At 34.2% G+C, this 17,250-nt stretch overlaps 1 protein-coding gene across 2 annotated transcripts in view; it reads left to right on the plus strand.

Moving 5' to 3' along the window:
• Positions 1-5,346, plus strand: part of NRK (Nik related kinase) — a gene marked incomplete at its 5' end in the record, with an annotated part of 127,807 nt that extends 122,461 nt beyond the window's left edge. For both annotated transcript variants that reach the window (XM_080795893.1, XM_080795894.1), the window contains 2 exons: positions 2,653-2,792; positions 4,178-5,346. In XM_080795893.1, coding sequence (XP_080652019.1) covers positions 2,653-2,792; positions 4,178-4,273 — 236 coding nt within the window. In that variant the 3' untranslated portion in view covers positions 4,274-5,346. The remainder of the gene's footprint in view (positions 1-2,652; positions 2,793-4,177) is intronic.
• Positions 5,347-17,250: the final 11,904 nt, after the last annotated feature.

Raw genomic sequence — 17,250 nt, forward strand, 5'->3', positions numbered from 1 at the left:
AATCAAATACAAACTATGTATGTGACATTTTGGTTGTCACTAGGATTTCATCATTCTTCATTTACAAAAGAGATAAATATGACTGTCTGGAATGCCTAGTAGGTACTATCCAGATGGCAACATAAAGAAATAAAGAAAACTGCCTTTCATCTTCACCATGCCAGGACATTTTTTTTTCTTCTTGATGAATGCAGGACTGCTGATCTGGAAAAGATGAATAACTTGAGACTCTTGTGTATGTCTCTGAGGCTTGGTGACTATAAAGGTGATTCTAGACAAGGAGCAGAATGCATATGAACAGTACAATTATTAGGGAGAGTAGAATGATTTGATGGAGGACAAATGTTCCTGAAAAGAAGAGGGGATTAATGAAGCAAAAAAGGAAAAAGGGGAAGGAGAAGTAAAAGGAAGGAAGGAGAAATAGAGAGAAAGGCAGTTTGTTTCTTAAGGACCCAAAAGCTTCTGAAATCTTTATGAAATGGCTAAATGTGTTCCCCATGCAGCTTTAAAGACCAGTTTGAAATGCTTTTTAATGAACATTTTTTTCATTATGAGATGATGGCACTTTGCATTGCATCTGCAGAATCCTTTCTTTTTGCACTCACAGTGTTAACAATTGTCCTAAAAACCTCTTCCAATTTCTTCAAACAGGGAAGAACTCCCAAGGGCTTAAAACCATTTTAAGGGGCAGGGGTACATGCTTATAACTGACAGAAAAATAAACTGAAAATAACAAATCTTGTTCTAACCTTTAGAGTGGTATTTTGTGATCAATATGTTAATCAGAAATTGAAATAAATTCAGTTCAAATGGGAAACTGAGCAAACTTCTATGTTTACGCCACTAGACACTCATAGGAATCAAAGAGGTCTTAAAATGTCATCTGGTAAGCTCTTGTCCTTAGGCAGAACAATTTCTGACCTAAAACAAAAAGCTATTTTAAGTTGAAAGATTTGAAACACATCTCTCTCTATGTAAATAAATTATAGCACTATAAGAATGTGATATTTTGGTTTGTGTATTAAGGATATTTTGAGAATATACTAAGGACTGTAGTATAACATTTATATTAAGGAAATCAATTTCCCTTTCTGTCTAAAAACAACTGCTTTGTTATTTAAAACTAACCTAGATCCAGATTTCCCCAATCTAAAATTTATATTTCTTGAGATATAACAGATATTTTCAATAATAAGATCATTGCTTTGTATTTTCAAACGAATATATAGAAGCATAGCAATCACAGCAGGTGTCACTAAGCATTCTCATCCCAAATCATTGGATCCCATTTCATAAGCAAGCTAACTCAGTTGCTAGGTTAAATGGCAAATTAATGTTTTTCAGAATTAAAGTAGAAATTATGTGATGTCATATGAACAGTGTGTTTGGACTCAGCAAGTATTAAATTTAGAATTTTTGCTCTGTGTGGTTGTTGGCAAAATACCAATTTTAATGAAGTATTCACATAGGTGATAAAAATAAGTGAAACCATATGTTAATTGACTTTCTTTGTTTGACTTACTTCACTCAGCATAATCTCCTCCAATCCCATCCATGTTGATACAAAATTTGGGGGAATGGGTGAGCCTGGTGATGAGTATTAAGGAGGGCATGGATTGCATGGAGCACTGGCTGTTATATGCAAAGAAGGAACCATGGAACTCTACATCAAAAACGATGTACTGTGTGGTGACTAACATAACACAATAAAAAATATTGATATCATTTTAAATACAGGATTGAATTTATTTCTGGAAATTTACTTTCCTATGAAGTACAGGAAAAAAATCAACTTAAAAGTTAAACATTTAATGATAATACTGCTCCCTGTGTCAGAAAATACCTCACAGAATCAGCTGAGTATGTGGCTATTTACATAATTAGGTTTTCTGCTTTAAAGCAATTGTCATTTTTTTTAAATTGAAGTGTAGTTGACATACAATGGTATATTAGTTTCAAATACACAACATGGTGATTTTATAATTCTATGCACTATTCAATGCTCACCATGATAAATGTAGTCACAATCTGTCAACATCCAATTGTCATAATCTTTATTGTTACCATGTAGGTGACACAAGGTCCAAAAGTTAAAATCTTAATAAAATTTCCTGAGTCAGACTCAGCCTAAACAGCATCAAATTAGGTTTAGTTCTGCTTATAATGTGGTCATTCATTGACTTGAATTAGAATTGCTAAAGTCATTATCTGAACAAGTCATTTTTAACAGTTTTAATTTTGAAGTTAATTGGGTTTTTATGTATGTCACTTGAGCACAAATACAAACCCTTATGAAATGCTGTACCTCAACTAAACTGGAAAATAAATGGCTGTCGGTGGATTTTACTTTCTAAAAACAGGGTAAAATTAATGCTTATCTTTTCCTGTGGTGTTAGAGAATAGGAATATAAAAACAAATTAAGATCCAGTTATTCACTGTTGATCACAATTATAACAGTGGATAGCTTGCTTGAATACCACTGCTGAGAAGCATAATGGTCAAATGATTAACTATAGAAGGAGGAAAATCAGAATGTGTTTTCCTGCACTGTAATAATGAGCATCTTAATAATCAAATGTTGACTGTGGTTATAATTTGTAATTACTAATAGAAAAAAATGTATTTTTCTGATTTTTACATTTTTCCTGTAGCTGTTGAGTGTACACAGCGAACCACAGGATGGGGCCAAAGGGCCATTGAAGTCCGCTCTTTGCAGTCAAGAGTTCTGGAAAGTGAACTGAAGCGCAGGTCAATTAAGAAACTGAGATTTCTGTGTACCCGAGGTGACAAGGTATTGTTTATATCTCCTAGTTAAAGCAAAAATAAAGCAGGCAATGAAAATTAAGTAAGAAAATCATTTTCCTAAGAAAAAGAAAGAAAATCCTTTTCCTTCGGGCCATAAATATATTTGTGGTATAATTCCCAAATTGGCAAACTATTGATAAAAACAAGTTTCCATTTTGCAGTAGAATATCCCATTTTACAGGAAAGAAAAATAAATTGAGATTTGTCAATTATTTGTGTAATGTGATCAGTTTTAACAACCAATTCAGATAGTTTCAATGGAAAATACGCTTTGTACGAAATCATTACAGTCTCTACATACAATGAGAAATAATAGCATGAAAAAATAATCCTAATAAAACTAGGAAACATCCACATTTTGAAATGATTGCAGAGGATTCAAACTAACACCAAAGCAAGCAGGGTAAACCATTGTGCATGAAGAAAAGTACCGGTTTGCAGTAGGAAGGGATATAATGGGAAGAACCAGTGTTCAAGGTCAAATAGACTTAGCATGCAATCCCAACTCTGTCACCTAACGAGGTGTAAGAACCTGGAAATTTGATTAATCTTCTTGAGTCATAGTTCCTTCATCTCCAAAATGAAAATATTAATAACTCCTCTGGTAATAATTTTGAAAATTAATGATAATGTATATATAGTAAGCATCTCACAGATTGCCTGGCACATAAAATGTGTTAAGCCAAGGGTAGCTAGTGTTATCATTGTTATCATCATCAGTATCAAAACCCTTCCAAGTATATTCATTGTGGATGTGGAAAACCTTACTCCTAACAAGGAGACCTCTGTTTGCTATTTATGTTCATGCTCTGTTTTAATTTTCTTTAAGGCACAGACCATATTCATAAGACATGTTCCTCTCTAAGCTGGTTAGTTTAACTTATAATATCATTCTATTGATGTCAGCCCATTTCACTGAAATAGAAAATCCCTCACCAAGTAGAAAATTTCAGTGGCCTCTTAAATACCAGCAACAATGGTAAACAACATCAAATAATTTAATCATTTCCTTATACTAAAAGAAAAAGTAAAACCAACTTGAGTAAAAGTAGATTTTTTTAAACCAAATGGAATCTTTAAACAAAACTAATCAAGAATGTCCGCAGATGAGTGCCACACCAAAACTTAATTTTATTTAAACCATACGAAGTACCATTATATACAATATGGTATGATTGATTTTTAATATATAATTTAGATTTCATACAATTTAAAGTCTTGTTCTTTCAGTAAATCCTGTTCAGTAAATAGTATGGCTTTATATTTTAATTGGTTAATGTGGAATAATTGAAATTATAGTTGTATCTGTCATGTGTCAGGTTACAAGATATTAAATATTTACTGATGGTGTCTCTTTTTCTCTTTTTAAAGCTATTCTTTACCTCTACCCTGCGTAATCGCCACAGCCGGGTTTACTTCATGACCCTTGGAAAACTTGAAGAGCTCCAAAGCAATTATGGTGTTTAAAAGGTTCCAATGATTTATTACAACATTTACAAACATCATAAATATACAATTTACATCTTAAAATTTCTGAGATTAAATAAACATTCAGTTCTATTGTTAGGGAAAAATTAAATCTGATACTTTACTTTTAATGTAGCACAAAATAGTTCTAATGAGAAATGCATCTTTATATATAAAATTAACTATAGCAAGCTCTATGTACTCCAATGGTGTATGATACCTTTTGCACAAACTTTGTAACTTTTGTTACTGTGAATTCAAATATTACTCTTTGGACATTCTGGACAGTATCTACATTCAGATTTTACTACGTGGAGTAAAGAAACTTGTAATGAGTTAGGCTCCAAATAGCTTTCAAAATAACTGGCCCTGAGTGAGGTTTTTCAGAAAAAAATAAAAATGACAACAAACTATATGCACATTTGTAAAGTCATATAAAGAACCAAAGTTTAGATTATTAAATGAAAATAATAAGGACTATGCTATAAACCAGACTAAGGCTGAACAACCTGCATGCCTGGAGAAAACTGCAGTGATAAAGGGGAAAAGGCCCCCCATTCTTACGGTTCTTTGTCAGTTAAACTCCCAGTCAATGACCAGTTGTGCTTTTTCATTACCATGTTAAGCTGGTTTCCTCCTGATAAGGAGGAAGAAAGTCTTAGATGCTTGATTTTCCTCACAAGCCCTGAAGATGTGCAATAGCTGTTAAAAAAAAAAAAAACACCAAATAATACCCTCTCAAGCCTGAATACAGGACTGAACTCCTATACACATGTACTGTACAAAGAGTTTTTTAAAATACTTTAAAGTAGGCGTCAAATTCTAACCCCCAAAGACAGATTGGTTGATTTATCAAAATTTTTATCTGGCCAACAGTGGGACCATCAGACAATATAGAATATTTTCCCAGTCCCAGATTAAACCATATAAAAGTTTCCCCCAGTTATAAACAAAAAGAACAAAATGTAACCACAAAAACCTTGGCTGCTAATACTTATATTTTTCCTATTTCTATTTCTGTAAAATCAGAAATTAACCTAAAAGTGATAAGGCTACATACTGAAACTTAATGTGTAGGTAAAGAAAGAAATGAAATGAAATGAATAAAAAGAAGAAAGATTTTGAAAAAAAGTACAACTTTCATCAAATTTAGAGTAGTGAAAACCATGCTAATCCATCACCCAATATGTTATAGACGCCATAGATAGGTGGTGACTGCTACCTGGTGGAAAGCATAATTTCTGCAATATCCATCCTCAATACCATGGTTAGTTCTAGGGCAATACAGAAGCAACAGAACTACCGCAAAGTATACCTCAGTATAATTCCTCTAGTTCTGCTTCATAAGTATGAAGACAGGGCTAGTGGGGTAATAATTTTCAAACTACCTGGTTAACCAAAATACAAAAGCAGCTGACTGTGTGTGATTTCATGATAGCACATTATTTCTTGACACCTCGGTGCCAAGAATGACGATTTGGATTTTCCTAACAACTTATATCAAGAGTGTAGTCTCTCAAAATGAGAATTTAGGAGAACCTAAATCCATGAAATTAAAGAAATAAATGTGATTCACATTTCTGTTACTGTGACACAATAATGTGATCCTAAAACTGGCTTATCCTTGAGTGTTTACAACTCGAATGATTTTTTAAATGCAGTAGTTTAAAGAGAAAACAAACATTTATGTCAAATTATTTCCTTAGACGTAGTCTTCATTACTATAAATTTGTACACCAATAAGCCATGGGGAACTTTGTGCAAGTACCTCATTGCTGAGCAAATGGAGCTTGCTATGTTTGAATTTCAGAAAATTTTCTCATTTAAGTAGTGTGTAGAATCAAGTTTTTTAAGAATACATTTTTCTTCATAATATTTACTTAAAGTTAAGATTAAAAGATAAGTTTTATCTTAAAGTCATATTTTTAAGGCAGTAAGTCAGTAAACTATTTTAGGAAGCCAACTCCCATTGTGCTTTGTGGCTGTTACTCTAGTAAACAGAGACCATAGTGAACTGAATCTACAGAGATGTCCCAAAGTAAACAAACAAGAAAAATTGCAGATGTGTAACTGAACTTTAAAGGATGGGGTGTTAATGAAGAAAGGAAGCTGGGCACATATCATGAAGGGAGATTGAAATCTGGGGTAGCTCAATAGAAAGGACTGAAAATATTTAAAGTGTTTCATGAGTAATGAATATTCCCGATTTTGCTGTTACTCTATCTGGATTTTTTATATCCTTTGCCAGCTGAAACAAGAAAGTGAAGAGACAATTAAATTTCACAGTCAGTGCACAATAATAGAAGAAATTATGTCTATACCTCACTTTGTAGATGAGTACCTGGAAGCCCCAGCTCTTTACAGAAGCAGTGAAGGGGGACTCCTGACCAACCAATTCCCCCAGCCATGTGATTGAAACATGAAAGTTCTAGCAGGTTGTGAGTAGCACTGAGACAGAATACAGTTTTATTTTAATGTACTTCAGTTTTTACACTAAAGCCCTTGTCCAGAATAAAAGGCACTGTTGGAAATATTTGAAAACTAGAAAATGATATGTGAAAAGAGTTGACAAGAAAAGCTCTGAGTGATTAGGTCTGTTGAAGCAAGCTAAGAGCCCCAGAGGAAATAGTAGGAAAGGATAATCATTTAGATAGTAAAATAGGAAAAGCAGAAATTATACATGGGCACATACACACATGTATGCATACATACATTCATACACACAAACCATTAGAATGCATAATTTTTAATATGTTCAGTGCTTCCAGTATCTAGAGAAAATAATCACTAGGTATATTCTGTGAGAACTAATTTAATCGAAACAATATTCATAAAACTAGGAATAATGCCACATGCATTCAATGGGATCTTTTAAATATCTTCAATTCTTTTTTAAAAATGTACCTATTTAAATCAATTTGTATTCAAACTGTGCTTTAACTTAAAAATTATTGAAATAATCTTTGAGACTGTTAATTGTTTCATTAGAAAATCTGCAATGAACCGTTGTTCAACCTCTAAAAATAAACATTTTTTAAAAATTATTGAATGATATCATTATTTGAAATATGTTTGTCAATGCATCAGAATTAGGATTCGTTCAGGGAATATATATTTCTTTAAAGTATGAAATAAGGAACTGATTGGAGGATGTTAGTGGTTTTACTTGTTCCATTAGGAATGCTGGCTAAGGAGGGTTGTATTGATATGACTAAAATTTTTCTAGGTACAATGATGGAATGAGAAACCAATTCATTTTCCTCAAAATGTGTGGGACTTTACACAGCCAAACAGCATTACACAGCATAGGTAAAACCCAAGGAAATTTTAATCTGGCTCCCTTCCCATCCCACCCCAGTGTCCTGAAGTCCAGTGGAGAAGTAAGAGGAGAAAACTTATACAAAGAGAGAAGTAAAAGATTTATAGTTTTGGGGCACCTGGGTGGCTCAGTGGGTTAAGCCTCTGCCTTTGGCTCAGGTCATGGTCTCAGGGACCTGGGATCGAGCCCCACATGGAGCTCTCTGCTCAGCAGGGAGCCTGCTTCCCCCTCTCTCTCTGCCTACCTCTCTGCCTACTTGTGATCTCTCTGTCAAATAAATAAATAAAATCTTTTAAAAAAAGATTTATAGTTTCTTAGCATTCAAGAAAGTGTTTAGTGCAGACTGATTTTTGAAAATGGAAAATGGAATAATTATGGCAGGTTGTCAAGGAAGCTGAGTCCTTCAATTGAGAAGATAAGAGGAATGACACTTATTTCAGCAAATCACAGAAGCATTAGAGGCATGGTCTCATGAGTATTTTATTGTCTCGGAACATTCCGGAGAAAAGTTTATCAAGCTTTCCCATTAGGGCCAGCTGAGTGTGGTGCTAATTTGTCAAGTATGCCAAGTCATCCACGAGTTGAGTTACCTGGACATGACAAGCTCATCCAGGCTTTCAGAGTCTAAATTCAAAGTGCTTCTTTGATCAAACTGACCATTCAGCTTAATATATAGTGCCCACATGGAGGACATTAGGAGATGGAAAGGAAAAGTGAATTGGGGTAAACTGGAGAGGGAGACAAAGCATGAGAGACTATGGAGTCTGAGAAACAAACTAAGGGTTTTGAAAGGGAAGAGGTGGGGGGATGGGTTAGCCAGATGGTGGGTATTAAGGAGGGCACGTATTGCATGCAGCACTGGGTGTGGTGCATAAAAAATAAATCTTGGAACACTGAAAAAAAAATACATAGTGCCCACAGGCTTCAACTATCTTAAGGGGCAGTGAGCCAGGGAATAAAGATATCATCACAGATTGGAATTAGAATGGTTAGGGGGATAACCCCAGGCTGAAAGAGGGCATTATCCTAGGAACACTTTACCGAAGCATAGGGACAGAGTAGGTCAGAGTAGAAGTTGCTATTAATAACTTTATCATTCTCAAATGGACCAATGGGTTAACAGGCTCCAATACTGCAAATCTATTAACCGAACCTTTTCCAACATTATGATTTCCAGTATAATAGCACCTTTTTATTTACAGAGACTTTGGCCATCACTTAAGAATACTCAGGCTCCGGGGCACCTGGGTGGCTCAGTGGATTAAAGCCTCTGCCTTCAGCTCAGGTCATGATCCCAGGGTCCTGGGATTGAGCCCCACAACGGGCTCTCTTCTCAGTGGTGAGCCTGCTTCCCCTCTCTCACTCTGCCTGCCTCTCTGCCTACTTGTGATCTCTCTCTGTCAAATAAATAAATATTTAAAAATTAAAAAAAAAAGAATACTCAGGCTCCTGAAGGTAATAAAGCCATTGAGTATAGCTACTCTTTAATTCCAAAAATTGAGTAGAAGGTAGCTAATGAATTAAAGGCCAAACATGTTTCAGAAAACATTGTCATACGTCATGTTTTATGTTTTTCATAACCATTTCAACTGATTAAAAATAGTTCCTGAGGGGCACCTGGGTGGCTCAGTGGGTTAAAGCCTCTGCCTCCGGCTCAGGTCATGATCCCAGGGTCCTGGGATCGAGCCCCACATCGGGCTCTCTGCTCAGCGGGGAGCCTGCTTCCTCCTCTCTCTCTGCCTGCCTCTCTGCCTACTTGCGATCTCTATCTGTCAAATAAATAAATAAAATCTTTAAAAAAAAAAATAGTTCCTGAAGGAGTAAAATTTATTCTATATAGATTTATATTTTTAGAAGCTAGTACACACCCTACTTGGTAGATGAATACAAAATCAGGTTGGGGATTAACTTTTTCTAATAGCTTTGCCACCCTATATGTCAAAGTGCCTTGACTGGTGCTTAGCATACAGCAAAGACATAAAAACATGAGTTGAAAAGGAAAAGGGGACATTTTTTTTGCCTTGATTGTCCTTAACTATTTTATCTATAACAGTTTAAAAGTAAAATTCACATATCTATTTGTTTCATCAAAGTACCATCTGTATCTGGTGACCAAAAGAGTAATGACCTATTTTGGGTAATTTCAAATGATTTTACCCTTCAAACCTGAAATGAAACAAAGAATAAGTCAAAATAAAATTAAAATTTAAAGTGTCTTCTCAAGTTTTGTTTACCTTTATTTTTTGAAGTTTTATTTTTTGTTTTTTATTAAAGTATAATTCAGATACAGTGTTGTATTAGTTTCAGGTGTACAATGCAGTGATTCAACAATTCTGTACATTAGTCAGTACTCATCACAGTAAGTGTACTCTTAATCCCCTTTATTTCACCCATACACACCCTCAGCATTACCTTTAAAGGCAACACATGACAGGCCACTATGCCTCTTTAATAATTACCCAAAGGTCATAAGTAATGACAAAGACTGTTTAATAACATAAAAACAAGCCATTTGACTGGCTGTTTTGTACAAACATTTGTTTTGAATGTAATTCTTCATAAGATTGACTCTATGTTATATCACCTTAAGACATATTTAAGGGTCATCAAACCTTGTCAATATACTTTTTGATCTCAAAATTTTAAGTTATGTTCTCAAAGATACATATCAAATCCCAGGCATTCTCTGAATGTACATTTTGAGCATATGGAGTATATCTGACTTGCAGGTAGACAGATAGCCATTAAAATGTATAACAAATGGGACCTTATTTCCAAAAGTTTAAAGGAAAGCATGCAACACCATGGAGTTGAGAATTGCAAGTGAAGGGAATCAGAAATGAATATAATAAATTTCAAAGCAAATTAGACTACTCACAGAACTAAAACAAACAATCCTAAAATTAATATGGAACCACAAAAGACCCCAAATAGCCAAAGCAATCTAGAAAAAGAAAGCAAAGCTGGAAGCACCACAATTAAAGACTTCAAGTTATATTAGTGATGAAAATCTTCTCTCTACTAAAATTAATATTATATGACAGACTCAAAAAATAAGTGCTTAATCTGAAAAAAAATGGGCAAAAGACATGAACAGACATTTCTCCAAAGATATTCAGATGGCCAACAGACACATGAAACAATATTCAGCATCACTCATCATCAAGGGAATGCAAATCAAAACTACAATGAGATATACCACCTCACAACTGTCAGAATGGCTAAAATCAAAAGCACAAGAAATAAGCATTGGTGAGGATATAGAGAAAAAGGAATCATCTTGCCCTGTTGGTGGGAATGCAAACTGGTGTTGCCACTGTGGAAAATGGTATGGAAGTTCCTCAAAACATTGAAAATAGAACTACCCAACAATCTAGTAATTACACTACTGGATATTTACCCCCAAAATACAAAAACACTAATTCAAAGGAATAAATACACTCTTATGTTTATAGAAACATTATTTATCTGTTTATTTTTTTAAAATTTATTTTATTTTATTTTATTAAGATTTTTATTTATTTATTTGTCAGAGAGAGCAAAAGCACAGAAAGCTACAGGCAGAGCAGGCAGAGAGAGAAGCAGGCTCCCTGTTGAACAAAGAGCCCAATGTAGGACTCGATCCCAGGACCCTGGGATCATGACCTGAGCCAAAGGCAGACGCTTAACCAACTGAGCCACGCAGGCATCCCAGAAGCATTATTTATAATAGCCAAGATGTAGAACCAAGGCTAAAGATGTGACACACACACACACACACACACACACACACACACAGGAATATTATTCAGCCACAGAAAAGAATGAATCCTTGCCATTTGCAACAACATGAATGGAGCTTGAGTATATAATGCTAAACAAAATAAGTCAATTAGAGAAAGACAAATACCATATGATTTCACTCATATGTGGGATTTAAGAAACAAAACAAATGAGCAGAGGAAAAAACGGTAAGAGAAACAAACCAAGAAATGGACTCTTAACTACAGAGAACAAAGTGATGGTTACCAAAAGGAAGGTGGATTGGGGGGGTGGTGAAATAAGTGATGGGGATTAAAGAGTACACTTATCATGATGAGCACCCAGTAATGTATAGAATTGTTGAATCACTGTATTGTACACTGGAAACTAATATAACACTGTAAATTAACTATACTGGAATTAAAATTAAATACTTAATTAGGGTGCTTGAGTGGCTGTGTCAGTTAAGCCCTGCCTTCAATTTAGGTCATGATCCCAGGGTCCTGAGATTGAGTCCCACATGGGGCTATTCACTTAATAGAGAGTCTGCTTCTCCCTCTCCCTCTGTGATCTCTCTCTTGCTTTCGCTCTCTCTCAAATAAATAAATAAAATGTTAAAAAAAAAAACTTAATTAAGAAAGACTTATATCCGGGTGCCTGAGTGGCTCAGTGGGTTAAGTCTCTGCCTTAAGCTCAGGTCATGATCTCAGGGTCCTGGGATTGAGCCAGCGTTGCTCTCTGCTCAGCAGGGAGCCTGCTTCCCTGCTCTCTCTCTGCCTGCTGCTCTGCCTACTTGTGATCTCTCTCTCTGTCTCAAATAAATAAATAAAATCTTTTTAAAAAAAGACATATCCGAAAATGTAAAACATATTTGTGAATTTTCTCCACAAACTTGAATGTGAAAAAACCAAACAAAACAAACAAAACAAAACAAAACAAAAACAAAAAACGAGAAAACAAAAAATGGTTATTTGAACTCCCAACTCTTATCCCATCAGTCTAAGAGGAAAGTTAATCTTAATAATTATTTGGACTTTCCTCATTCATCCATTAAGGTGGTACAAATGTCTGGGGAAGTCATAAAATTGAGGGGTACCCTCTGGTCTATAGTTTACACTAGTTAATATTGATTTATTTAATCATTTAGTCCCTTGCACTGACTCTGATACTTCTGTGTTATGTCTGGTCATGGAAGTCTTTGGCAAATCAGGGAGTCCAGATAACTTGGGTCATATCTACTGTGTTCACACTACTTCCCTGGGTGCTGAGAGGGCATGAATCCTTGCTGTTTTAGTAACCCGAATTCCTTATAACTTTCCTATTCCTGATGAATTTCTTTCTCTCGAATTTAACTCTTGTGTTTTTGTTCCCACCTCATCACTTACAAAATGTAATTACATCTTTCCCTTTCTTTCATGAGAATGACCTAACATAATTGTGTCAAAGCGCTTAGGCTTTAAAAAATCCAGCAAGAGATATTGAGAAAATTTTTGCTTTAAGCTCCACTATATAACCTCTGTACCTGCCCAAGGAAAACCCTCCAAAAAATTGGGGAGAGAAACTCAGGGAGAACAAATTAAGACCACAATTATTTTATCCTGTCACCTACATATGAAAAAGAATTCAACTTAATGCAATGAAAAAAATGAAAATTCATTGCTATAATGAGGAAGTCCAGAAATTTCTAATCATCTCTCATTACCATCTCTACAAACTCCTTCCTCATACCCTGATACTTTCCTTTATGTTCTGTTGCAGCTTCTGAACCATTGTCCCTTGTAGATCATCATCCCTCCTTTCTCCTTGGTAGCCCCCACCTTTGAAACTCTTGCTATCTGATGACATTATCCGTTACCCCTTCCTTGTTGCAGTCATCTATAGACCCCCATATCATTCCTCCTCATTCCTTAAAAATGTTATCATGGCTGTCATTTACTCCAACACTACTAATTCTTAATAAAGTTAGTATCTACTTAGCTGATTCTGTCAGTGTCCTTCCTTCTGTAATCCAAGACTTCCTACCCAAATAAACTTGACCCCATTATCTCAGCCACCTACTTCCACAAGAATATACTCTGGACTACATAATTGCCAGTAACTATACTTCTCTTACAACCTTATTTTCAATTGTCTCACTCTCATATCACTAATTTTTCCAGCTGACTCCCTCTATCACTAGACTCCGAAAATCCTTTGACCTCATGTGGATCCACAGTCCATTGATTTTAACACATTTTTATTCCCCTTCACCCTCACTCAAAGAAGTTCTCACTCTCTTACTTAGCTACGATTTCATGGTGTATCAACCTAATCAATCTTTTGCATGGACCCTTAATTCTATAGCTTTTCTTTAGCTTGGTAAAATCACAAATATCTTTGAATTGAACTTTTCACCCCTTTCACACCCACATCTGTGCAGCTGGCTCTGGTTACGGAAAATACACAAGTGTGCTAACTTGTCTCATTTTTAATTTATGACTGTAAGCCACCAATGGGCTGAAAATGTCACCTAGTAACATGATACATTCCCTTAGTCCACTCACATCTAAGAAGATTAAAAATCCATACTTTTTCTTCTATCCTTAATCCTCCAAAATCTCCTTCCTCATTCTCATTTTCACCTAATGACCTCTATTCACACTTCAGTAGAAAATAAAAATAACTTTCTTCTCTTACCTACCCACATATCAAATTAGTTTTATTCAGTTACTCTTACTCAGATCAGTTTTGTATTAATTTCAATCAGATTTTCATCCCCATGCAAAGAGCTAAAGAGCTCTTCTCAAGGTAATCAATGACCTCTACAATGTAAAATACAATGCTAATTCTTCCCAGTGCTCTTCTTTTTAACATATCAGTAATTTTGGCAAAATTGACCACTCTCTCCTCCTTGAAACAGTTTCTTCTTTTGGCTTCTGAGATAACTCTCTTCTGATTTGTCTCCTACATCACTAATGCAGTTGATTGTGACTGTAGAAAAATATATGATTCTGCTAACTGGTCTCATTTCTTCTGGTCTTCTCTATTGGTTTCTTCTCATCTTTCTAATCTCTAAATATGGTAGTATCTCAGGGCTCAGCTTTAGTATCTTATATCTCTTTATCTACAATTTCTCCATAGGTGATAGCACCTAGTCTCATATACTTTTTATGTCCTCTATCTATCCACTGACAACACCCAAATAATTATCTCTAATCTAAATTACCCCTCTGAGCTCCAGACTCATATAACCTACTGCTTGCTTACCATAAAGTTTACCACTTTAAAGGGTATAATTCATTGACTCTTAATATATTCATATATTGTGCAAATATCACCATAAACAAATTACAGAACATTTTATCACCCCCAAAAGAAACCTTACACCCATTAGTGGTCGTTCACCATTAACCCTCCAACCTTTCACAACCCTAGGCAACCTTTAATATGCTATCTGTCTCTATATATCGCCTATTCTGGACAGTATATATAAATGGAATTATACAATATGTGGTCTTTTATGATTGGATCTTTTCAATTAGCAAAATATTTTTCAGGTTAATATATCTTATAGCGTGTACTTCATTTCTTTTCTTGTTGAATAATATCCCACGGTATGAATATACTACATTTTATTTATCCACTTATCAGTTGATAGACATTTGGGTTGTTTCTACTTTGGACTATTATGAATAATGCTGAATATTTGTGCACACATTTTTGTGTGTATATGTTTTTATTGCTCTTGGGTATATTCTTAAGAGTAGAATTTCTGAGGTGTTATGGTGACCCTTTGCTTAACATTTTAGGATTTGTCAAACTGTTTTCTAAAACTGCTGCACCATTTTACATTCCCACCAACAATGTATGAAGGCTTCAATTTCTCCACATCATAGAAAATACTTATTTTTTAAAATAATAGTCATCCTAGTGTGTGTGAAGTATTATTTCATTATAATTTTGATTTGCATTTCCCTAATGACTAATGATATATATCTTTGAGTGATATATATTCATATCCTTTGTCATTTTAATGAGGTTAGTTGCCTGTTTTTGAATTGTAAAATTCCCTTATATATTCTGGATCCAAGTCATTTAACAAATATGTAAATAGCAATTTTTTCTACCATTCCATGAGTAATCTTTTCATTTTATTATTGGTATCACATATACTACAGAAGTTTTTAATTTTGAAGAAGTCCAATTTACTTTTTTTTCTTTGGTTACTGTGGTTTTGGTGTCATATCCAAAAAATTGTTGGAAATCCAATGTTATTAAGCTTTTCCCCTATGTTTTCTTTCAAGAATTTGATAGTTTCAGTCTTTATAGTTAGGTCTTTGATCCATCTTGAATTAATTTTTTTGTACGGTATGCAAAAGAAGTCCAACTCATTTATTTTTTTTTTGTACCTGGATATCCAGTTATCTTATAAACATATGTTGAACACACTTTCCCCAAATGAATTGTCTTATTTCCCATGTTAAAAATCAATGTACCAGAACTCTCGATTTCATGCCATTGCTCTCTATTTATGCCAGTACCATGCTATTTTAATTACTGTATAATTGTACTAAGTCTTCAAATTGAGAGTGTGACTCTTCCATCCTTGCTCTTCTTTTTCAAGATTATTTTGGATCCCTTGTAATTCAGTATACATTTTAAGATTAGCTTTTCAATTTCTGAAATAAGTGGAAGCCAAGTGTTTCATAGGGATTGTGTTGAATATGTAGATCAACATGGAGACTACTACTATATTAACAATGTTAAGTCCATCAATCCATAACACAGATTGCCTTTCCACTTATTTCTGTCTTCTTTAATTTCATTCATTGATGTAGTTTAATGTGTACAAAGATTGCATTCCTTTGATTAAATATATCCCTAAGCTTATCATTCTTTTTGATGACATTGTAAATGAAATTTTTTCTTAAGTTCATTTTATATCTATATTACCTGAAATACTAGTTTTTTAATTTCTCAGTGAGCAAATTGCAAAGATTTATACCTGAGTTTTATTGACCACCTAGCACTATATTGATTGTATAACCATTTAATAACTGGCTAAAAACCTATTGTGTGCCAGGAACTTAATGTAAACAATAAAAAGACAGTTTTTTACATTCCATAGCACTAAGAGAGAGAATATAGTATAAAAGTAATTTAAAAATTATTTTCATATTTGCACTTTCTAAGATTGTAAGTAGTTAACTGCCAGCATTTCAAAAGAAGTATATTTAGCCCAACCCAATTATCTCGAAACAAATCCAAAAAGAATAGTAAATAATTTTTAAATGTATGGAGAAGTAAAAGATTCACCAAAAGATAACTAAGCATATCTAGCAAAAGACAACAATGAAAATTTATCTTCTGTAATACAAATTCAGCTACTACATTTAGTTTTTTGCAGTTTTTATAAATGATATCATTTGCAATTTTGTTTTCTAATTATTTCTTGCTACTGTATAGAAACAGAATTAAATTTTGTTTATTGACTTTGTTGTATCCTATCACCTTGCTAAATTAACTTAGTTTTAGGAGCTATTTGTAGATTCCTTAGGATTTATTATGTACACAACCATTTCACAATAAAGACAGTTATATTTAAAACTTTCTTTTTTATATAGTTTATTGATTTCATGTGTTTATCTAGTATCTGGCAACTTTGTTGAATTCATTTATTTGATGTAAGAGTTTGTGTAGAATCTTTATGATTTTCTATGTTTAAGACCATGCCATCTGTGAATAGAAATGATTTTACTGCTTCCTGTACAATTTGGATGCCTTTTACTTCCCACCATCCAAGTAAATCCCATTTGTGACAGTGCATAATTTTTTTTAAAGATTTTATTTATTTATTTGACAGACAGAGATCACAAGTAGGCAGAGAGTCAGGCAAAGAGAGAGGAGGAAGCAGGTTCCCCACTGAGCAGAGAGCCCA

This window comes from Martes martes (assembly GCF_963455335.1).
Source record: "Martes martes genome assembly, chromosome: X".
Lineage (NCBI taxonomy): Eukaryota > Metazoa > Chordata > Mammalia > Carnivora > Mustelidae > Martes > Martes martes.